Below are 25,515 nucleotides of genomic sequence, written 5' to 3' on the forward strand. Positions count from 1 at the left end.
CCTTTCCTGCTATGCTCGCCTGCAAGGATAATACTCCTACCACTGCTACAAGTACACTGTCGTGAGGCTTGCTTCAAACTCTCCACACCTAGATCCTCAATGTGGAAATGTAATTTTAAAAAAACTGCTTCTTGGAAAAGCCTTTGAATTTCAACAACCAAAATGGGGACACAACTTCTTCCACTATGGTACAATGCACATTGACATTATTTTTCCCACAGATTTGTTTGCCACATACAATGCAGGTTATATTCCTCTCCCCCTTGAAGATTTCTACAAGGAGGGTTTCTTTAGGTTCCTTTTACACCACCAATTAGCTGCTGGTAATGTTTATTTTTCAGTTATCCCTCATTAGGAAAGCTGTAAACCCTTTTAATTTATAATTGCCTTTTTTTAGCTTGGGCAAGGCTGGTTATTATCATCGTTTTCAGCTAATCTCCCTTAATATTCATTTTATTCGAATATTGTCCCCTCCTTACTTTAATAATGGCGGTTAGAATATTTTTCCAATCTGTCTCTCTCAACATAAGAGTTATGCCAAAATGTCTTCAGCTCAACAGTTCAGTATTCAAAAGGGTTGCAAACTCACCAGTCTTTCTTTGCGCTTCCGTTGGACCAGCTGCAGCTTTAACTGGTACTTCTGTTGGGACTGTTTGGGCATCTGACAGCTCTGGTAACACTGCCGTTGCTCACGCCTTCTGGAAAGGGAGCCTTCTTTGCTCCTTGCATACTCCAGTGAGCGCCACCCACCGGAGTAGAATGCTTCAGCAGGAGAGCGTCTCTCTCCTACAGGACAGCTAGTCTCAGCACCACTTCCCGCTGCGCGTTCCCTGCATTCAGGATTCCAAAATTCTGCAACTCTCTCTGCACCGCGTCCCACTGAAGATACAGCTCAACAATTCAACAGCATCTTCTTCCTTCTGCTTCTGCTGCGCCCACTGCTTCTTTCTAATAGCCTGTACCTGAAGGGGCTTCAAATATGGTAAAGTCCCACTCAGGTGTGGGTCTTTATAACCCCTAGACTTCACACTACAGTTCTGCAACACTGGGCTCGTCTTCCTTGTCTTAGTATTAGGAGAATTATGGGATTTGAAGTCCCGAATGTTATTATTCATTTTAACCTTATATAATTCACTCTGTTTAAATGATTTGTAGGATCTACTTTACTATGAAAACAAGCCATTAGGTATTTTTGTATTATGGAAACCTCAACCTCTGAAGAAGATGAATATTACGTCACAGTTCTTAAATAAGTAACAGCAATGCAGCCACATGTCTAAATAGGCCGGCACCTAAACCATACATTAATGCTGATCTGTTTGGCAGGTCGAAGAATAGGAAACATACCCTACATCATTATTTGACATTCGTGTTCCATCTATGAGTCAAGCATGGTTGCATGTGGACACGTGTGTTTGGTAGGTCCAAGGACTTTATTAAAGCACATATATTCCGATACATGAAGCAGACCATTAATCTGGGAGTGCTGGTGCGCATTGCGCACAATGAGTCGTGTTAGTGGATAATTCTCAGACATGCCTACAGCTGGTCATTATTAATACATGGGATAGTCCATCAGAACCCATTTTGAGCCATTCTTTGGCTCTTTGAACAACACCTGACCAAGGACTAATTCCAATGGACGCACATAACGACGCACAGACCTCACAGTACTGCGCTGCTGTTAAAAGACACCAGCCCAAATGCCGGCTACCCACACTCTGTACGCCGCTCTGCTGCTCTCGAGCTAGGTCCACGCTTTAAACAATGAAATAAAATACATTTTTTTAAATATGCACCTTGTCAGAAGTAATCTGTGCATTGCAGAATCTGGGAATATATCCAAACAGGAATTGGCAAGATTTCTAAGCACAGAATACACAGTTTTTAGGACCTGCCATTGTGGTATTAACTGCCCGTAAAATGGGAACAGCTAGAAAAAGCTGTGAATACCTCAGCATTTGATGTCAGTCTCTTGTGTAGCAAATGCCTATACATAGGCAAGCACTGCTGGCTTTGCTAATGATTATTTTAACATGTATTCACTCCGAGGAACAGATAGAAGGACACACATATTGCTTATGCATCAATGGCTAAAGGTACACTATGGTACATCATTGTTATCACATCAGGAACTAATTAACAGCTGACACTAAGCCATTAACTCTTGGAAGACTGCTTAGAAATAACGATGGCAGACCCTATGCAACACCACATTTGATGTTACTTCATGATAGAGATAGCAGAAATAGATCAGAGAAGGTTTTTTTCGGAGTGGTAGGGTACGAAAATGGGTAAAGTGATTAGCATGGACATTGGCAGCGAATTGGTGAGTAAAATGGCATCACCCACAGCTATGTATCCCACCTCACATCCCATCTCGCCCTCGTTGTACTCAAATGCACTAGTTTGGGCAAAGTGCCACTAAATAGCAACTAAAAGGACTAGTGAAGGGTTTGTATTTTCTCAATTTTGGCAGTTGGGGCACCGAATGTCTTTTCTACAAAGCTGAAAATGCCATCCTAATGTGTTGCCAGGAAACCCAGCGTGTCTTCAGAAATGTTTTCTTAAAGGTTTTCAGGCTGTTTTGGAAGATGGAGTCCGTTTAAATGGGGAGGCACTGCGAAGAGATGAAGACCAGTGGTAATGAAGAATAACCTTGTTTTCTTCCTATTGGGTGCCCGGTTGGACGGCTTGAAGTGACGCAAGTCTTTCTATTGGGTGCCCAGTCGGATGTCTTGCAGTGACACATGTATTTCTATTGGGTGCCCGGTTGGATGGCTTGGCGTGACGCAAGTCTTTCTATTGTGTGCCATAACAGTGTACAATTGCTTTGCATAATCTAGACTGTATTTCTTGCAATACTAGTATTCGCGCTCTGTTTACAGTGAGTGTGTGACCAGGATCGTGGGCTGACCCTAACTTCTGGGCATTCCGTGGGCCTAGAACCCCTTGAGCCCGTGTTTTCCACCTCCATTCCCTCCCCACTCCCTCTTCCAGTCCCTTCGAGCCCCCCCCACCCCCCAGGCCACCTCGAGCCCCGTGTCTTCCCCTCCATCCCTCCCCACTCCCTCTTCCAGTCCCTTCGAGCCCCCCCCACCCCCCAGGCCACCTCGAGCCCCGTGTCTTCCCCTCCATCTCTCCCCACTCCCTCTTCCAGTCCCCTCGGGCCCTCCCGCCTCCCAGCCCGCCCCGCACTCTGATTGGGCCATCCGCTCTGCCTTCCCGGTCTAGCGACCCGCCCCTTCCTGGTACCACCCACCCCCCACCTCGTGCCCCGCCCATCCCTCCCTTCATCACCGGTCCTCCCAGGGCAGCCCCCTGCCCGGCAGCCCCAGCGGCTAAGGGCCCCGAGGCCAAGGGCGGCTCCTACAGAGGCGGCTCCAGGACGTGTCAGCAGGTGTCCGCAGGGGACGCCAAAAAAGCCAACAAACAACAACAAAAACCGTGAGTGTGGCATGGGTGGGGAGTAGAGCAATCACTCTACTCCAGAAAACCCCCGCCACTCTATCTTACCTACCAATAACAGAGTGCCATAATACTAGCATGTCCACTCTTTGATGGAATTGTGAATGTTAGCATGTCCACTCTTTGATGGAATTGTGAATGTTAGCATGTCCACTCTTAGATGGAATTGTGAATGTTAGCATGTCCACTCTTAGATGAAATTGTGAATGTTAGCATGTCCACTCTTAGAAGGAATTGTGAATGTTAGCATGTCCACTCTTAGAAGGAATTGTGAATGTTAGCATGTCGACTCTTGGATGAAATTGTGAATGTTAACATATCCACTCTTAGAAGGAATTGTGAATGTTAGCATGTCCACTCTTAGATGGAATTGTGAATGTTAGCATGTCCACTCTTAGATGGAATTGTGAATGTTAGCATGTCCACTCTTAGATGAAATTGTGAATGTTAGCATGTCCACTCTTAGATGGAATTGTGAATGTTAGCATCTCCACTCTTGGATGGAATTGTGAATGTTAGCATGTCCACTCTTAGATGGAATTGTGAATGTTAGCATGTCCACTCTTAGATGGAATTGTGAATGTTAGCATGTCCACTCTTAGATGAAATTGTGAATGTTAGCATGTCCACTCTTAGATGGAATTGTGAATGTTAGCATCTCCACTCTTGGATGGAATTGTGAATGTTAGCATGTCCACTCTTAGATGAAATTGTGAATGTTAGCATGTCCACTCTTAGATGGAATTGTGAATGTTAGCATGTCCACTCTTAGATGAAATTGTGAATGTTAGCATGTCCACTCTTTGATGAAATTGTGAATGTTAGCATCTCCAATCTTGGATGGAATTGTGAATGTTAGCATGTGAAAGTTGCATTTAGAAAGTGCGCCCTGCAGCCTCTCTGTGAATTTAGAAATGTGCCCAATAGCCTATCTGTGAAAGTTGCATTTAGAAGTGTGCCCAATAGCCTGTGAAAGTTGAATTCAGAATTGTTCCCACCTGCATTAGAATTATACCCAATTTTATTTAGAAGCTCCGCCCAATCAGCCTCTCTGAGAAAGTTGAATTAAGAACTGTTCCTACCTGCATCTAGAACTGTACCCTGCACCCTCTCTGGGAAAGTTGAATTCATAATTGTTCCCACCTCCATTAGAATTATATCCAATCTTAATTAGAAGCTGCGCCCAATTAGCCTCTCTGAGAAAGTTGAATTAAGAACTGTTCCTACCTGCATCTAGAACTGTACCCTGCACCCTCTCTGAGAAAGTTGAATTTAGAATTGTCCCCACCAACTTTTAGAAGTGTACCCAATTGCACTTAGAAATTGCACCCAATACCCTCTCTGAGAAAGTTGAATTTAAGACTATTCCCACATGCATTTAGAAGTATATCCATCTACATTTGAAGTTGCGCCCTTTAGCCTCTCTGGAAAGTTGCTCAACTCAGTAGTAAACCCAACTGCCTTAACAAAGTGTACCCAATTGCATTTAGAACCGTACCAAGTTGCACTTAGAAGTATACCCAATTGCTTAGAAGCACCAATTAGTTCTGGACTAGTTGAGCCCAGAAGTGTTCCTATAAGTGTGAGTCACTGACCCTAGAACTACAATCAGAAAACCCTCCCAAATCAACCTCACACCAATCATGAGCGCACCAACTCCACCAGTGCCCATCAGAAACCCAAGACCACTCATCTCCTGAACCCCACTGCCGACCAACCAGCACTGCCCGTGCCCGCTCCCCCCACTACCACACCCCACCCTGCAATCACCCACCCCCCGCCTTGCCATCATACCCCTGCCACCTCCCCCCCGACCGCACCCTTCCCCCTCCCTAAAAACTGCGCGCCTAGCCCTAGCAAGAACCGAAGCTGCCTCTGTCTCCCCCTCTGACCCCCTACCCTCTCTCACACCAACCGCAGCAAAGAAAGCGTGCGGACTGGACAAGAGTGCGGACTGGACGAGGGTGTGAACTAGACGATGATAATGACTGGACGAATGTGTGGAGCGGACGAGTATGAGGAACGGACGAATATGTGCAACGGACGATACTTAATATGCTTTGGAATGAAGGAAACACTTGAAAACATACATCATACCACACCCCACGCTTACTCTCCCCCTTACACCACCACTCAACTAGAACACAGAGATACTATGACACCATTCGGTATAACTGTTCTCATATCTACATTCTCCCGCTTACTCCACATCACTCTAAGTAATCATTGCTGGTTTCACACCCCCCAGCCAGGCGTTCTCCTCAGGCCTAACGCAGCCACACTCGTCCTGGGTAAAACTGACCAGATCGAACACATACTCCTGACCGCTCAACCACCACACCTACAGCTAAGAAGCAGCTACCACTCGATTTCTGCACCAGCTGCACACATACCTGGTGCGCACACGCACTTTTGGACTCCCTCTACTCTCTCTACTGACCTGAACTTCGGTTCCCAAGGGCGTTCAACCTACCAGCGCCTTCAGACCATACCAATGGTATATAAGGCGCTATATAAATGCAAAATAACAATAACAACAATAACAATAACTATGGGTATGTATTCTTCTTTTTTTTTTCTTCTTTTGCAGCAGGTATAATTCGTGCTCCACTTCTTTTGTAGTTTGTGTCAGCAGGGCCGGCCTTAGCGGCCGCAGCGCCCTGGGCAAATTGCTTCCCCCACTCCCTCCCTGTGCACCCCTGGTCAACTAGGGGAGGGGTGGGAGGCAGGATGCGCCACATTTCTTTCTACCTCCCTGCTCCGGCGCCTCGCAAGTAATTAATCACTGGAATAGGACGCTCATGCTAATGCCTGAGCGGCCTATTGCAGTGCAAACCGCCTCACTCCCACGTCGCAACGAGGATGTAATCATGTGAACAGGGTGCTGACGGTTGCATTTAATAACAAAAGGGTGCCTGCCACGCCTTCTTCCACTATACCAGCTCGGGAAGCCCTTGAAAGACTCCCCCCAGCTGGCGTGGCAGGGGACTAAGGTCAGCCCTGAGTGTCAGCATCCTTTTAGCTTGGAATCCAGTATGAAGGATTGTTGGATTAAAAACAATTATGGGTGTCCCATAGGAAAAGGTGAGCTGGTGTCCATCCTGTTATGTTTTCCATATAGATTTGTGGGTTATCCCCTGATGCAAAAGAGCAGGGGGATCCAGATTCCTGGTGGTGGCAGCCAACCTCCGGAACAATCTACCACTCTCCCTTCGATCTGAACCCTCCCATCCTCTGTTCAGAACAAAGCTCAAGCCATACCTGTTTAACTAATACTGTACCTACCTATTGCAGGTATCTTGTCTGTAACCAGTGCCTAGATATGACGGGCTGTGACGCTGAGGTTGTTGGTAGCAGACTAGACTCTTTTGTGGTGCTAAATGTCAGTGACACTGTTGTGAACTTCGGATCCTCAGTTGGTTGTAATGAGTTGTGAATTGTTTCTCAGAAAAGAAAAGAACAATTGTGGAACACTTCTTCGATAATGGATCAGAAAGTGAGGTTCCCTGTCGTCCATGAAGTCTATGTGCAGAATGGAAGCCAGCGACATTTTCTCTGTAGGGGTCTGCAACCTGTGGCTCTCTAGATGTTTTGGCCTATAAATACCGTGATCCCCACCATTGACCGTCCAGGAAAGGGATGATGGAAGTTGTAGTCCAAAACATAGGGCATGCCAAAGGTTCCAGCCCCTGCACATCGACCTTGGTCGCAACGTTCATGAATTGAATCTAGACAGAATTTCTAACTCGTTTGGCTAAGAAAGGAACCCTTGTGATGGTACAAGGTTGTTGCATTGACAGTCCTTTTTTCGATGGGTTTTTACTGGTATTTTCTTTCCCCAAAAAACTCAACAAAAAACATATGGGGTAGTGGGTTAGGGTACGTAAGGGCTTGGGAGTTAGGGAATAATGTTTAATTAATAGGGGTTGGGGGGTTGGGGCGAGACCCCTCAAAATGAAAAAGAAACATTTGCGATTTGTTTTTTGAAAAAAAGTTTAGGAAAAAACCCATGGAAAAAAGACTGTTGGTTTAATAAAATAGAACCCCTGTGATACACCTGAAATGATCGCCTCGAGAGAGAGAGTACATTCTCTGGGAGTGGAATTATGAATATGCCGACTCACTTACTCAGAGATCCATGTAGTCCAGGAAAGGCAATTTGAGCTATTCTTATTCGGAGGCTTTTGTGTTTGTCATGTAAGAAGTCTGCGATTATTTAACTTATTTAAAGTCGAGGATCTAGGTGGGATGGGTTACGGTTCATGTGGGATGGGTTACGGCTCATGTGGGTCTAGGTGGGACGGGCTACGGTTCACGTGGGTCTAGGTGGGACGGGCTACGGTTCACGTGGGTCTAGGTGGGACGGGCTACGGTTCATGTGAGTCTAGGTGGGACGGGCTATGGTTCATGGGTTGGACGGGCTACTGTTCATGTGGTTCTAGGTGGGACGGGCTATGGTGCATGGGTTAGACGGGCTACGGTTCATGTGGGTCTAGGCGGGACGGGCCATGGTTCATGTGGGTCTAGGTGGGATGGTCTACGGTTCATATGGGTCTAAATGGGATGAGCCATGGTTCATGTGGGTCTAGGTGGGACAGGCTACGGTTCATGTGGGTCTAGGTGGGACGGGCTACGGTTCATGGGTGGGATGGGCTACGATTCATGTGGGTCTACGTGGAACAGGCCATGGTTCATGTAGGTCTAGGTGGGATGGGCTACGGTTCATATGGGTCTAGGTGGGATGGGCTTCGGTTCACGGGTGGGACGGGCTATGGTTCATGTGGGTCTAGGTGGGACGGGCCATGGTTCATGTTGGTCTAGGTGGGACGGGCCATGGTTCATGTGGGTCTAGGTGGGATGGGCTACAGTTCATGTGGGTCTAGGCGGGATGGGCTACGGTTCATGTGGGTCTAGGTTGGATGGGCTACGGTTCATGTAGGACTAGGTGGGACGGGCTACGGTTCATGGGTGGGACTGGCTGCGGTTCATGTGGGTGTGGGTGGGATGGGCTATGGTTCATGTGGGTCTAGGTGGGACGGGCTATGGTTCATGGGTGGGACGGGCTACGGTTCATGTGGGTCTAGGTGGGACGGGACATGGTTCATGTGGGTCTATGCAGACGGGCTGTGGTTCATGTGGGTCTAGGTGGGACGGGCCATGGTTCATGTGCGTGTAGGTGGGATGGGCTACAGTTCATGTGGGTCTAGGTGGGACGGGCCATGATACATGTGGGTCTAGGTGGGATGGGCTACAGTTCATGTGTGTCTAGGTGGGACGGGCCATGGTTCATGTGGTGTGGGTCTAGGTGCGATGGGCTATGGTTCATGTGGGTGTATGTGAGACGGGCTACTCTACATGTGGGTCTAGGTGGGATGGGCTACAGTTCATGTGGGTCTAGGTGGGACGGGCTACGGTTCATGTGGGTCTATGTGGGACGGGCTATGGTTCATGTGGGTCTAGGTGGGATGGGCTATGCTACATGTGGGTCTAGGTGGGACAGGCTACAGTTCATGTGGGTCTAGGTGGGACGGGCCATGGTTCATGTGGGTCTAGGTGGTATGGGCGACAGTTCATGTGGGTCTAGGGTGGACGGGCCATGATTCATGTGGGTCTAGGGTGGACGGGCCATGATTCATGTGGGTCTAGGTGGGATGGACTATGGTTCATGTGGGTCTAGGTGGGACGGGCCATGGTTCATGTGGTGTGGGTCTAGGTGGGATGGGCTATGGTTCATGTGGGTCTAGGTGGGACGGGCTACGGTTCATGTGGGTGTATGTGGGATGCGCTACGTTACATGTGGGTCTAGGTGGGACGGGCTACAGTTCATGTGGGTCTAGGTGGGACGGGCTGAGGTTCATGTGGGTCTAGGTGGGACGGGCCATGATTCATGTGGGTCTAGGTGGGATGGACTATGGTTCATGTGGGTCTAGGTGGGACGGGCCATGGTTCATGTGGTGTGGGTCTAGGTGGGATGGGCTATGGTTCATGTGGGTCTAGGTGGGACGGGCTACGGTTCATGTGGGTGTATGTGGGATGCGCTACGTTACATGTGGGTCTAGGTGGGACGGGCTACAGTTCATGTGGGTCTAGGTGGGACGGGCTGAGGTTCATGTGGGTCTAGGTGGGACGGGCCATGGTTCATGTGGGTCTAGGTGGGATGGGCGACAGGTCATGTGGGTCTAGGTGGAACGGGCTACGGTTCATGTGGGTCTAGGTGGGACGGGCTGAGGTTCATGTGGGTCTAGGTGGGACGGGCTGAGGTTCATGTGGGTCTAGGTGGGACGGGCCATGGTTCATGTGGGTCTAGGTGGGATGGGCGACAGGTCATGTGGGTCTAGGTGGAACGGGCTACGGTTCATGTGGGTCTAGGTGGGACGGGCTGAGGTTCATGTGGGTCTAGGTGGGACGGGCTGAGGTTCATGTGGGTCTAGGTGGGACGGGCCATGGTTCATGCGGGTCTAGGTGGGATGGGCGACAGGTCATGTGGGTCTAGGTGGGATGGGCTGAGGTTAATGTGGGTCTAGGTGGGACGGGCTACGTTCATGTGGGTCTAGGTAGGATGGGCTACGGTTCATGTGGGTCTAGGTGGGATGGGCTGAGGTCAATGTGGGTCTAGGTGGGACGGGCTACGGTTCATGTGGGTGTAGGTGGGATGGGTTGAGGTTCATGTGGGTCTAGGTGGGATGGGCTACGGTTCATGTGGGTCTAGGTGGGACGGGCTACGGTTCATGTGGGTCTAGGTGGGATGGGCTGAGGTTAATGTGGGTCTAGGTGGGACAGGCTGAGGTTCATGTGGGTCTAGGTGGGATGGGCTACGGTTCATGTGGGTCTAGGTGGGACGGGCTACAGTTCATGTGGGTTTCACATTTTCGTGGAGTCTTTGAGGTGATTGTTGGCTTAATAACTGGATTTGGAAATGTGCTAATTCAGCAGCTGTATTACTATGTTTAAATTGTTTTCTCAATCGACATAAAGCATTTATTTGTGTTTCATATTTTTATGGGCGCAAACCTTTTCCCTTAGGCAAATGGAGCGCTGTGAAGTCACGAAATGCAACCAAAAACTGGCAAAGTACTCACATAACAGTTAATATCGAGTGGGCCGTAGAGAAATGTAAAAAGGGAGGAGGTGAAATGCAACAATACTTATTTGCTAGTAGAGGAAATAATCCGTTTTTAGCCCTCGTGTGAAAGCCAAAAGAGAGACAGGGATGGAATTCTAAAATGGAAAGCCATTTTGGAAAAAGCCAGCCACGGAGACTGGACCTTAGTACATTCAAGAATAGACAAAACCAGAGGACCGCGACTGCCCATCGTACGAGAAAGATAGGAGGGTTTTTGGAAGCCTAGGGATTGATAGGTCAATCAGCCTAAATAGAATCCTAGTCACCAGGGATAGCCAGTGACGCACAGCCAAGGCCTAAGACATGTGGACAAACTTACACACAGATGTAATTAGTCGGGCAGCTGAATCGAAGGCTTACCTGAGGGGGAATAAAGCCCATAGGGGATACCCATTAGAAGGTCACATTCCCCCATCAACATGGGACATAAAAGCGGATGAACCAGCCAGCAAAATAATTCCATAGGAAGGATATGTTTCACCATCCAAAGAAGATGCAGCTGGTACCGGGCCAGCAGGGTCTTCTTTGCTACATGCCCTAAAAAAGGGGGTTAAGAATTAAATGAAAAGCTGAGAGGGGCGCAAGGTCAGCAAATGAATGAGTTGTGCCCCTATTTGATAGCTCCAAAAGGCAGGACTGTTTCAGGTGTAGCTTACCAGAGCTGAGCAGCATGGTTGAAGTCAAAGATCTGCATCCTTTGGCTCTCCAGATGTTTTGGACTACAACTCCCATCATCCTTAAGCAGCATAGTCAATTGCCAGATATCATGGGAGTTGTAGTCCGAAACATCTGGAGAGCTAAAGGTTGCAGACCCCTGCTTTATGTGGCAGTTACACACTCTGCATCAAGGGATATCTATTTAAATGCTTTTAGACTAAGGGGCTCATTATGAGTTATCTGGTATCCCACTGGTAATTCCGGTGCAATACCGGTGTACTACCCTTCCGTCTCCACCACCCAATAACCCTGTAATACCGAGATATTACGTGCAGCGGAGACGCCGGTAACTCCCCCATTCGATGGAATCCCAGAGGAGTCCACGGGATGGGGTTGCCCGAATCACCGGCATCGTTGGTGCTGGTGATTCAGGCATTAATCTGTCAGTAGGGGCCTGATCTACTGGCAGGTCAGGCCTGCCGGTAGATCCGAGACCCTACCAGCAGACTTGGAGTTGGCCGGTCCGTAAATTTGCCGGTATACGTTGTTACAGAGACTTTATTTCCAGTCCAGCCAACTTGTAATGAGGCCCTAATTAGTCTCTATATTAAGCTTGCTTTTGGAGATTGCAATGCGGCTTACATTTTTCAGGGTGTTTCAGCTCTCGTGCGGCTTCATGTGCATTCCAGCAAATCCAAGGCAGTACCTCTACCTTTCCAAAGATCTCTGTAGCAACAACATAAGCTAGGTTCGCTTCTGCAAGTATTCCTGGCGGAACAGATGAGATGTTTCCTTTGGCCTGTATATTCCACGTGTACTGTTTGCTTGAGCCCTGTTTACATGCAAAGTCCCGCCCCCCCCCCCACGCGTAGTTCACCTTTGTGTAAGATGTGCTACTAAGATGCTAAGGAGAGGGAGCATATGGGCGATTGAGGTACACTTAGTGCATACCTTTCCTTCCAACACAACTCCCTACTTACTGGCCCCTAGTGCATACCCCATTACCACAATGTTACCGATTGGCATAAAAACCTGTAGGGCTGTCGGTTGGCACTTTGCCAACTATATTCCAATATCAGCAACGCCTGGTGTATGGAAAGATTTTTGTGGGGTTTCCAAATTCTAAGCTTTTGCGAGATGAAGAGCAGTTTTACTGCCTTGTTAAAGTACCCGAATCATTAAGAAGATATCATTCCATATAGTGTTGCTCTTTCTGGCCACTAGGTGTCAGGAGAGTACCATAGTTTGATGTAAAATGGGTTCTACGTTGTTTCATCAAAATATATTACTTTGTGGTAATTTATTTCATGGTAAGTTGCTTCAATTTATTTAGTTTTCAAGTGGTGTTCCCCATACTTCTTACCAATCCCCTAACCGCCCTCACCCACACCTTTTTATCAATACACCCTCACCTGCTATATAAATGCCTAATGTACTCCCACAAAGTAAATTACTACATTATTATATTTTTTCGATTAAACCCCGGTGCACGGTAAATTGCAGGAAAGGCTACAGTTGGCTTAGAGACTGATGTGAATCCCCAGGCACATACAGGCTATTTTCTGAGACAGGGGACACAGTGTTGCCTAATTATGCATCCTCACCGATTGTTTGTGTTCTTTTATTTGTATATGTTTAAAAGAATTTCAGCTACAACCATCTCCCTGGGTTGTCCTACCCAAGGCCTTGAGAGCCGCTTTATTAATATTGATGAGAAAATATTTGCATACATTTAGAATCAGTGTATGCAAATTGATCTCATGAATATTAATGAGGGGCATCCTGAAAATCCAACATGGATCCAGGCCATGACTTGTTAAGGTACTTGATGTAGCACAGATCTAGCTCCGAGAAGCAGTGGAGAGCTACATAGGGAATGTTTATTGTAGAACACGAGCTGCTGTACATAAACCAGTACTAGTGGAGTCCACCTAGTTGTTTTTTACTTGCATTTCACAAATTAACATTTTCAGGTACAGAGGTTTTTAGTCAGATTGCTTAAGTTATGGCCTATCTCGAATGCGGTCTGAGGATCCCCCATATTCCAAGAGAGCACTTTTACATCTCAGAATGAAACCACAGCCAGTCGATTTGGGTATACAAAGATATTTTAGTAAATGTTTCTAAGAGAGTGTGTACGTTTAGTTAGGCGCTTTGGGGTATTTAGATCAGCGTTATTAAACATAATTTACAGTAGTATATTGATTTTTGGCAGGGATGTGATTTTGGGATGTTTTTACTTTCAGTACTGATAAGTAAAACCTGAAGTGATGGATGAAAGGTTTTGATAGAAACATTAATCGCTTCTGGCATTGCTATGGGCAAGCCGCTAAACCACAGTTTTCCACCCGAGTTGGCATGCCAGAAGCTGCACAGCCGCTTTAAAATTACGCTTTGTTGGGCCCAGAATGGGGAGTCCAACCTGGAATGTTGGTCACATTCTTTCTGCACAAGACTACAAGGAACCCCAGACATATTCTGGCCTCGCTGGGCATCATCACTGCGGTGTAGATTGGGTATCTAGGCACAGCAAGCGTAGGGCCGACGTTTGGTCACACACTGGGTGACTTAAACAATACTGAAGAGTGAGGGTTGGAAAGTCGCCAATGATTCATAACTGTTATGATGTGTCCCTCTGCGGAATGTGGAACAGGGGCTGGAATGCGGCGGTCTCTAGCCCGATGGAATGTTGTGGTTCAGGGGAAGTGTCAGTTGGAGATTGAGATGCTGGTGGATGTGCTGGAGGTCTTCTGCTGTACTACTTGAAGGCAATTAAAGACGTTTTTGTGCACTTACTCGGTGTGCATGCCTTCATCCTTTCAATAACCATCACTAAGGCGCAAGCAGGATTCAGGCATTCATTTGGCAATGACTATGAGAATGCTGATTTTTTTCCTTCAGGTCGCCAGTGCTAGAAACTCTAGAATAAGCTGTGGCTCGTCTGAACTTTGTGCAACAAATAGGCTTTGGGTTCCCACTAGTATACCACGGGGTGAGACCAAGGCATCGAAAGGGGGAATGGGCCAATCGCTGTAAGGGGTTGTAGCAATTAATGAAAATCCTATAATTTGCATTCCATTGTATAACTAGATTAATACTACCCCACCCGTACTGTTCTGCAAGATACACAGAAGAATGCTGTGTTTGATGGTCAAGTTTACACCTCCGGCATTGCCATCGTTCATGCCTTCTGATCTATTCCTTAAGCTCTTCCGAACACTGTCCCTCCCTTCCACCACAGCTTTGGCAGTTGGTCAAGGCGGCTTGGGGGGACGGGAGGGGTAGATTTGATAGATTTGATGTGGACAGCAAATTCTAGCAGAGGCCCCAATTGCTTTGCACGATCTAATATCATGTATGTGGCGCCTTGCCCGACTCTTCAACCCTTCCATCACTGGTTTCTGGATTACGTGTGCTTGATTTGATGGGGTGTGGACAGGGATGGACTAGCCTATAGGGAACTCTGGAGATTTCCTGGTAGGCATCTGCAACGTGGGCCTTTTTTGCGGGGTTGTCTATTTTTTTTCCAGATTTTCCTATGGGTTGGGCATGCTCAAAATATGTAATATGGGGCCACTTTGAATATTCTTTCCAGGGCCTCTTGTGGGTCCCAGGCACCCCTGAGTGGGGTTGTCATATCTCTCTCTGGCTCTCTATCTCACTCTGTCTTGATTTCGTCGATTGATCTCTCTAATGATCGATGATTTCAACCGCTATCCATCAATGAACATCTTCTTGTATCGTATTGGTTCCTAGCCATGAGCCTTCTGGTCTATACCGCCCTGAGTCCAGTGGACCTTTGGTCCTGAACACTGAACCTTCTGCTGCCATCCACCTTGATTATCGGCAGCACAGAATAAGGGCTTCATTCAGAAATTGGAAGAGGGGTAAAAAAAAAAAAGTGGCAGTAAAAATTGTGGTGAAAGTGGCAATAATCCCGTTACTGCCATGTTCACTGCACTGCCAAATTTACAATTCCGGAATGAAAGTTTGAAATTCCACCTTGTTTTGTGTGGAGGATATTTCCTCTATGCAAAACAATTGCTACAAAAAGTAATAACCATGTGTGGTACTTGCCTTATACAGTAATTATAACATCCCCATTGAGTTCTATGGAATTCAAAAATGGGTAATAATCGAAGGGTCTGCATGGGTTATGCAGACCCTACCACATGCAGTAGCAGTAGTCGAGTTTGACAGTATTTCCAAAGGAAATACCTCCAAACTCTGAAAGAGGTCCCAAGTGCTGCTTAATGGTACACCATGTTTAAATTATGGGTCTCATTGCAAGTATGGCAATGTTGGAAACAAATTGGTGGTTACAGAGGTAAATCCTCCGACTGCCGAAAAATCAGCAAAATTGGCAGAATTACTGTGGCAGTAATTCCGCCATAGGTAATTCTGCTGAAAAAGCCCCATAGAGTCCAACGAAATCTGAATAAATGGGGATTTCCTCTGCCAACACCACTTGTAATCCGGTGGTAGCTCCGCTGGTCTAAGTGGCTGTAACAGTAATTCTTTTGGGCGGTATTCCGGCGCATTTACAATCAGAATACCGCCCAACTCGTAATGCGGTCCATGTCATTTTGGAGTTGTATAGTGCTTGAACCCAATAGGTGTGAAAGTGATATGGTCTCTTTTGGGCAACCAGAAGAGAAAAATAGACTGTGTGCAAGACAGAGTGGTGATGTCGATGTTCGTGTATTGCTGAATAGATGTAGCGGTCCCACATTACTCTGCCTCAGCACCATACATTTGCTGATCTTTAGTTTCTGCAAATCAGTGCACGTCATATTCCCATCTGGCCTCTGGCATTGCTTTATGAATAATGATGTGATGCAGCATTTGGTCCAAGTATATATTCTCCTTCCAATTACAAGTTCAAACTCAGCCCCAGTTCAATGATATGACATGATATGGCATTTATAACGCACCTATACACAAGTGTTTCAAGGCGCGACGAGGCAAGGGAGGGGAAACAGAGGGACAACAGGGACAACGATCCTAATAGGCCAGGTGACATTGAGATCGTACAAGTGCTGGAGAAGGGGGAAGGGGAAAAGGGGAGGGGAAGGGGCAGTGCAGTACATATTGTAACATTGAAATAAATAAAGACAATAAATAAAAGCGCAGCCAGCTGGTGGCAAGTGCAAGGGTAAGTGCAGATATCAGGTGTGAACTGCTAGGAGGGGCTGTAGGGATACAGAAACAGTCTCAGAGTGGAAGGGTTGCCATGGGGGCAGTGCAAGTGTGCAACTGGCGGGGAGGGGACCAGGCCCAAGATCAGAGGGTAGCTGGGTAACCAGTGCAGTTTCAGAATCAGCCAGGAGATCAGCAGGGGAGAGGGGGATAGAAAGTAGAAGCAAAGTTTCAGAGAGGCACGGAGGCTGTTCCAGAGGGAGGCACCAGCAGAGGAAAGAGATCTACCACCAACTCGCTGTTTGGAGAAGCAACTGACCCTGAGGGAGTTGGAGGCAGATGAGTGAAGAGCTCAAGAAGGAAGATATTTAGGAAGAGAGAGTTGAAGATATTTAGGTCCCAGGCCCCAGAAGGCGTTGTGGACAATACAGAGGGTTTTTAACGTAATCCTCTCCGCCACTGGGAGCCAGTGCAGAGATTTCAGTCCTGGAGAGATGCGATCCCTGGGCTTGAGGCCAAGGACAAGTCTTGCAGTCCAGTTTTGGATGAGTTGCGAGGGCGGAGAGTAGAGGCAAGCAGATTTAGAAAGAGGCTTTTGCAGTAGTCTAGCCTAGAGAGAACCAGAGCTCTGGAGACAGTGAGCTTCTGGGGGAAGGAGAGGAAAGGAAAAATACCTCTTAGGAGGTGCAGCTGGTAGTGTGACTTCTTAGAGACGTCAGAAATGTGAGGAGAGAAGGAACGTGTGACGTCGAATATGACCCCGAGGTCTTTAGCCTCACAGGTGGGAACAGGAAGAGGGCGAAGAGAGGCCGGCCAGAGAGGGGCAGGAAAGGAGGGAGTAGGTGTGCCGATGAGGAGAATCTCGGTCTTACTGGCATTAAGGCAGAGATAATTGGCGGCACACCATTCCTGGATGGCGGACAGACAGTCAGAGATGAGAGAAGAAGAGGTGGCGGAAGGGAGCCGAAAGATGAGTTGAGTGACATCCACATAGCACCGAAAACTTGGGGCAAAGGAGCGGAGCACCACAGGTAGAGATAGAGGAGAGAAAGGACCAGAGTTGGACCTGGGAGGGACGATCGGAGAGGAAAGAGGTCAGCCAAAGAAGGGCCTGATCGGTGATACCCAGGTTATCACAGAGACGGTTGAGCAGGATGGCATGGTTTACCGTGTCAGAGGCAGAAGAAAGATCAAGTAATATGAGGACACAGGGGTGTTGGAATCGAGATTGGAGAGCAGGTCTTCACGGATATTCAGTAGAGCATTTTCCGTGCTTCTGGCAGCTCTGAAGCCAGACTGATGGTCATGGAGACAACCAACCGATTCAGTGTGAAGATTAAGCTTTTCAAGGAGTTTGCCCAGGAAAGGAGTGATGGCGATTGAGTGATGGTTAGCCAGGCTGGAGGGGTCGGCAGAGGATTTCTTAAGAAGAGGGTCACAAGGTTGAGCTTCAGAGCATCTACAACCTCCCCAAATACTCAATACCCTCATTTTCAAGTCCTGCCACTTGAGTTAACCGTAATGAAATAGGGGGGCAAAGTCTGTTGCTATCTGATGGATGGTGAGAACCGCGGTGGCCTCTGTACTTCCAATTGGCAGCAGTCCACTCCACCAAAGCCTTCCCCCATTGTTTGCACATCTGTGGGCCTTTTGAGCAAAGAGGCTGGTGAGTGAGTGGGGGTGAGGGGTCTCTGAGAGAGTATCTTGCCTTAGTGGTGAGGCTCCAATCATTAAGGAATCATGCACTGCCATTGACTAGGCAGCACTGCTTCTGTGAATCGGTGGAAGCTATAACTTTGTCCTAATCCCATTCCAGCACTGATCACGACCAATAACTGTGCACTAAAATACGTCATGTGATGTCACATTGTGTCATGTTATGGTATGTTATTTCATCTTATGCTAAGCTAGGCTAAATGTATATAGCTGAACGTCTGCAATTTCCCATGGAAACACCTTAGGGAGGTTGTCTTGCATCCTTCCACCACAATCTTTAGAGTGCGTATACAGCAAGATCTATTAGCTCTGTTCATTTGGGTTTTTCTGTGAATCGATCGTTGGACCTTGTCACCTTATTTGAACACTAGTAGATAGTTGATAGTTATTTTCGTTATGGATTATCACCTCAATGGGTGATAACAGGAAGACAAGGTAAGGTATGTCTACTAGATATGTGCAAATTTTTTCAAAGTGGATACAATTCCAGAGGTTTGAAAAATTTTACCATCACCTCCTAAGATGTTCTAGATCCGGAGAAGAGAAAAATTATGGACAAATGTTCTAGAAAGATGATGGTGAAATGTGCCAAGAAAGACAATCAGAAAGCCAAGGAAGAGAGTAAAGTATTAAGTATTAACAAGAGAAATACAAAAAAGGCTAAAATGCATATAAAACTGGAGATGTATCAAAATTAAACTGATATATAGAAATGTGGCAACTCTCCCAAATAAAAATATTGAAACTAAAAAAATAAATATATGAGATAAAATATGGGAAGGCAAGAAACTCCAAGAAATGTAAGGAAGATTAACTAAACAGGTGAATATATGCATTTGGTTAATGCTTTTACCACTTTCAGAGAAATTGTGTGAACCAATCACTGATGAAACAGGACAAAACAAAATATATATATATATACTTGAATCCATCAACTTTAACTTGAATCCATCAAATATTAACATCAGAAGAAGACACCAATCACAATGGGAAAATAAAGAACAATTGTATAGACAAAATCACTTCGTTATGTAGGGTCAAGGAAAAAAAAGAAAGGGAAGAAATGCAAACCCATCCGATGAGGAACCGAAACACTTACAAAAGGGGAACAAGAAGTGTTGGAATTGGTGTTGGATTTTCTACCACCTAATACTTTAACTATAGGCAACATGGATGAACAACTTTAAATTCCTGAGGAAATTCAATGTTCAATGCACTTTCAAGAAAGGTGGAGCTCAACAGGGATCAATCAAGAAAAGGAGAGATGAGCAGCAGGTCTATAACCCTCAGGACTCCATAGGCCGGTGTCTCAGGAAAGAGACTACCAATGCAGGAAGACAGATGGTGTTTCTCAGTTCATATAAAATGTTGTAAACTCAGCTGAGTAAAGAAAACAGTCTGAAACATAGAACACTACTTGTTCCGATGCAAAAGAAGAGGAGCCCTTTTCCGTTCATTCTCATTTGAAACGAAAAAGCCATTGAATCACTGATATTTTGTAAATATTATTCTACAAAATCTAAGATATGCCATTCCTATATTAGATCAAGATGACCACCATCAATTCAAAACACGGACCTACGTAAACCATGAATGAAAATGGATGCTATGAAAAGGGCTGGGAGGATCCTTGAAAAAGCTCTATGTGGTGCGAAACACCTTAATTCTCTTTGATGTTACCTGATTTCCAAAAGGAAATAAAGTTGACAAAATGGGTTTCAGTCAATGTTGGATTTTTTTAAATAATAAAACTGGATATATTTCTGTATGGAAGTCCCTGGTCATGAGTGGCAGGATTTCTACATTGTTTGCTAGTTAGGTTTAGCATCTTCATCTATACCGCTTTGCGGTACATTTTATCTCAAATAGCTGGTGTTTTCAGAAGGCACAGGGGCGCTGGGTGTAATTGACTGTCTTGTCTTCTTCCAGGCAGCAGCTTCAGGCGAGGACTCTGCAATCCGCGGCTACCTGCACCGATGCAAGAGGGGCAAAAGGCACTGGAAGAAACTCTGGTTCGTTATCAAGGGCAAAGTACTCTACACCTACACGGCAAGTGAGGTGCGTGTCACATTCTCGGCTCTGCATCACAGTGAGCCTGTGGACTGTTCATTTCTGATGCCTGTTTTAATAATACCTATGTTTAAGTAGTTGATCATGCACAGTCTAAATCATGTTTCTCAGCACTATAATGACAGATGTGTCACCACTTCTCTAATCAGTGGTACCCAGCCTACCTTGCTTGAAATGACTTAATGCAGGTCATCCCTCTGGGATTTAAATTAGTAACCTGATGGTCTGCAGCAGGCACATTAACCCACAAGGGCATGATGCCTCGTATCGTCAACATTGCAGCACAGCACAAGAGCTCTAAACAGTATATTTATAATTAAAAGTCAAGAAATACTTTTCGTTACATCTAACCTGGCAATATATTAGTACATGCACAAACAGGAAAATATCATTTATAATATACCTCTGCCATTTGTTGATGGTGGGTCGGATTTCTGGTTTCAATATAGTTTAAACTGTCTCAACAAAAACTGTTACAAACTATACGTGTGGGTGTACAACCTATGTGGTTGACGGTAATCCTGCAAAGGTGTTCTACAATCCTTCCACTCTAGACTTAACAACCTCGACAGAAATCTATCTCAAAAAGGTTTTGGTCCAAAGTGTATCCACCAAGCTCTCCATGCACTGTCCTGCTCGTTTTATAGACCGCCCTGGTATTGAAAAATATCTGCAAATGGATCAACTGTGACCTTATTGCAGTCAAAATCATACCATTAATAATGGCACCCAGAGTGGTGCTACAGGCACTTCCATGGCCGCTATCTCTTTTGTAACAGCCTTTTTTGCTTTCATCTTATCTCATTTCTGGTGATGACATAGCGGATTTAGTTTTACTAATAAGAATTGATTTGGATCACATGATATAGGTGGGCGGATGTACACACTGCCAATACCTTTACTTCAGCCTCAAGTACTGTTGACCTGTAACATCTCACGGTTGGCCCCACTCACCCATTGAAACATATTCTGAATCTTCCCTTTTCAAGTCAACGCAATAAAACAGTAGACAACTCTTTACCCTTACCATCTTCAGATCACGTGACTAAAGCCTTCTCCATTAGTCATCATATGACAAGCAAAAGCAATGTAGCTCCACCACTTAAAATCCCAGCACATTTGTGGAGGAAAACCTCTACTGCAAGGCTTTTACCAATACTCCATATCCTGTAATTCATGATTCGGCGGCTGTGGGATATCAACAATAGATCTTTATTTATTACAAAACTCAGGAAGGGATGCAGTGAGGGCAACTGGATATGGACGAATCTCCTTAAAAAAGTGTGTGTTTCTGTTTTTTACCTTAAAATTTTAAAAATATATCTCCTTTTTTTACTTTTTTGATGAATATCAATATTTTTAAAAAAAAATGGAAATTATGGAAATACGGACTTAAAAATCAATGAAAGATATGCAAACATCTATGTACACTGCAGTCACAACTCCTAGAGGTGATGAAAACTAGACCTTGGGTCATCAAATACTTAAGTTGGTGTACAATTAACTATGTGTGAATGACTGCACTTATTCTGGTTCCCATACATGTTGAACCATGGTGGCTAGCGTGCTTAAGGCAGCGGAATAACGCCTACTTTTAAGGAAGGGTCTGTTTTAAATGCAAGAACAGTTGTCTATGTTTCACAATGGTAGAATGTCCTTGATGATCAGTATTGGGGACAATTGTGTGGGTCAGATCTCAACTAGCCAGGCAAACAGGCATTGAAGTAAATTATCCTTTAGGTGAGAAGGAAGTGCATCCTACAGAGCCAACTCCTACCCAACTGGAAGAACAAGGAATAGAAGGCGGCTTCCAGTGTTTAGAAGGGATTATAAGAGATCAGCCCAGGTAACACAGACACGGGCAGTGGTTCTACCAGATGGTAAGAGGGCACATTAGAAAGAACTGCTATCCCAAGTTGAGGTGCCTAGTAACAAAAGAGTTGCCGCGGACTCGGCATTGCCATTGAGGAAGTGTCACTCATTTGTGCAAACTGGATGAGCGGTTGAATGATGAAGCACAAGCTCTCGCAGCTACTAGGGGCTACATCAGGAAGAATCTATAAGGTGGACATATTTACATGGCGTACACATTCTAACTTTTGACTTCTTAATGAGCTTCCCTTTGTGATTCTCAGTTATTAGCCCCCAGTTTGGAATGTCACCTGAAAAGCATTCACATATATGTACCTATAAACCAGAACTGTCTCAATTTTTTCCGTCTCTGGTATGGGAGGAAGTTCAACAGAGAAGCTGCCCACAATGGTTATGGTAGTGAGAACCCAAAGATTCGTTTCCATAGACATCCAGGTGTTAATAGAGCAAGTTCCAAACTCATGCTATCAACAGCCATCAAGAAGAATGACTTCCACAAGATGTGCTTGTCTGAACTATTGGCCCTTTGAGTAGGACACCACATCATTCTCCACGCATATAATGGCTGAACGTTGTATCAATTCAGGAGTATGGCTCAATGGCAGACCTGTGAGGCTGAGATCAGCTGTTCCAGGACCCTTTAACTGCCAGGCTATTATGCAAGTCTATGCAAAAAGGACGAGCATACTCGTCCTTGGCACTTAAGGTACCTGATCTGGAGCTCCGAGGGCGGGACGGAATGCCGTATGAAATGTGAAAGTTAGGTTTGTCTTCTTTTATTTTCTAAACGTAAAGTTGATCATTTGAGGGTTGCTATGTGTACACACTCTAAACCCGTTTTCTTTCCTGTGCTTGTAGGATAAAGTAGCCCTCGAGAGCTTGCCTCTGCTGGGCTTCATAGTTTTATCTGAGAAGGGGGAAGGAAGGACGGACCCAGGGACACTTTTCCAGCTCTACCACAAGGAGACCTTGTTTTATAGCTTCAAGGCAGAGGATCACAATTCAGCCGAGAGGTACACAGAGAAACTTGCTCTTTGATGCCGCTGCTTTCTGCAAAGCCATACTGCGATGTCCGCCAACACATCCATACATTATAGAAGCCAAAAAGCTATTTCCCTTCTAATTCTATTTGTCTTTATTTCTGACTGTACTTTGACATCTATATAGACATGTTGATCGAAGGCCATCAGTGGCATGATCCAGGAAGGGGTGTTCACATACATCAGACTGATAAACCCCATATGGAAAAAACATCCCATTTAGGATGGCTTCCCATCACATATTTATATTATGACAGGGTTCCTTTCTCTCCTTCCTCCTTCAACTCTTAAATCAAACAGGACCCACTTACCTTATGGGTTTCTGAAAAGTGCTAAGTAAAGGGGCAATTGATTGCTAGGTGATCAGAAAGATGTGAATGCAAGATGGAGCTAGACCATTACTGTTTCCAATAAAGGTAAACATATATACAAATAAATATCGTATATGTCCTTCGATGTTTATAGAATATCTTGCTGATATAATCATATCATAATAACAGCAGGTTGCAGGGGATGGAGGCCTAGTCTGATAATTTGTCTGTTCATGTAACATCCTCATTCGCTCTGTGAATCAGAGGAATTAACTGCAGGTAGAACATTAAACAATTTCACTTAGTTGAGTTGAGAAAAAAGTCACAACTAGAAAGAGTAGAGTAGAGATTGGGACTTAGCAAGGGCGAGAGAATATACTACTGGGACATGTCACATTCCTACATGTCCTTCTATGCCTGTAGAGTACTTTACTAATGTGTGGTAAACAGGAACAGGCAGTAGAGCATAGCAGGCTAGTATGATCACATGTTTGTTCTTGAAACATCTTCAGTCACTACATGACTCAGACAAGTAAGAATCCAAATTTAAAGAGTAGCCAAGAAAGAAAGACTTGGAAAATAACTTGACCGAGTCGAGTGGTGGATCACGTGTTCTGTTGATTGCCAGCTTGAATTCTGATTTTTACATCATACTTACCTAGCCACAATGCAAGTGCCAAAAAGGCTGAACTAGCGGGATCCTTCAAATTCACATATCAGATCTGGATGAATCATTTCAAATTTCATTTCTGGGAGGAGTGAAGTATTTGAGGATCTGTTTTGTAAATTAAATAGTGCCAGCTCCACCTACAAAACAATCCTTTGTAAAGCCATGCAATCATTGTTCTAGAGTACAGAAAACAAACTGTAAGCTGAAGAAATCCTTTCCACAGAAAGTATTGTTTCCTCTTCAAACTTTTGATATCGGAGTGACGAGAAATAATTTTTTGAAATTTTTCACTGTAACTTTAAAGTAGAAGGTTGAAGAACTACATTTGTGCCTTCACTCTATCTACAGGAAAGACAGACACCTGTGTAAACATAATCTTCTGACTTAATAAGAGCATTTAACCTGATTATTTCTTCTTTACAAAGTAAGCTATTTACAACCTGATGTTATTCTTTGTGGACACACATACTCTGTCAACTTTCCTTGTTTTCATCTTCCTCTCTTCCACTTTTCTTGCCAATTTCCAACATGCTCCCGCCCAGAGCTCGTGAAAAACTGATGCGCTTGCCCGAGGGGAGGGCGATGCTGAACCGACAGGGACTGAGGTAGATATATATATTCTGCTGAGTAAAAAAAAACATTTGGAAGACCTGTAAAAGTGATCTGTTTTTAGCGAGAAAGATTCAGACAAGTAGACCAGTACACAAAATAAAGAGATCTGACGATGGTTTTTACAAACAAGAGATTTTCTATTTCACTATTATCCAGCTTACACTTTAAATCTACACACAAGTGTGTGTATCTTCACACAAGATAACAAATATCTAGCTGTGAACGAAAAACCTATAGCGCCTAGCAGGTGGGCTTCTGGTGACAAAGAGATGGTGTTATAGTTTTTTTCTTAATATAGGAATGTCTTTGTTTAGTGTTGCTTAAAAAGGTAAAGTTTTGTTTCAAATGAGATCATGTTAATTAAACAGTAAGTAGAATACTAGATTTGTTTGTGGAATGCAGCTAAAAGAAATGAAATTATAAAGTTGGGTATTGTGACACGTAGTGGGTAGAGATTTTTCTTTTCATTTTCAAATTTAAATTGATTTAAGTCTTGAAACCGTGAAAGATGTTGCCACCCTTTCTAATACAAAGAGCAAATGGAATGGAACACAGCTAGGTAATGTTTATACTGAATGCAAGAATTTTAAGCAAACAAAGGGGGCTAATTGATGGGGAGGAGGAATATGAGACTGTGGGAACCCACGGGCTAGAAATAATTCAATGGAAAGGTGGCTAGCTGCTGTGAAGAATTAAGCATCTGTTCTCTTGATCATGGGGGCATTAGATCTCAGTGCCATTATTGACCTGTTACCCATTTCTCTCGTATTGCTGTGCTTCATTTTTGCATGGCCTATACTTGACTTCCTTTTCTTTACTGGAGGAATTATCCTGTAT

At 45.1% G+C, this 25,515-nt stretch overlaps 1 protein-coding gene across 3 annotated transcripts in view; it reads left to right on the forward strand.

Annotated features, from left to right (window-relative positions):
- Window positions 1-25,515, forward strand: part of FGD5 (FYVE, RhoGEF and PH domain containing 5) — a 640,152-nt gene that overhangs the window by 591,206 nt on the left and 23,431 nt on the right. Inside the window, exons 19-21 of one of the 3 annotated variants that reach the window (XM_069643415.1) lie at window positions 20,033-20,161; window positions 22,904-23,058; window positions 24,609-24,671. In XM_069643415.1, coding sequence (XP_069499516.1) covers window positions 20,033-20,161; window positions 22,904-23,058; window positions 24,609-24,671 — 347 coding nt within the window. The remainder of the gene's footprint in view (window positions 1-20,032; window positions 20,162-22,903; window positions 23,059-24,608; window positions 24,672-25,515) is intronic. The other 2 variants (XM_069643416.1, XM_069643418.1) reach the window with 2 other exon arrangements.

Source organism: Ambystoma mexicanum, chromosome 2p (assembly GCF_040938575.1).
Source record: "Ambystoma mexicanum isolate Mex_15411 chromosome 2p, UKY_AmexF1_1, whole genome shotgun sequence".
Lineage (NCBI taxonomy): Eukaryota > Metazoa > Chordata > Amphibia > Caudata > Ambystomatidae > Ambystoma > Ambystoma mexicanum.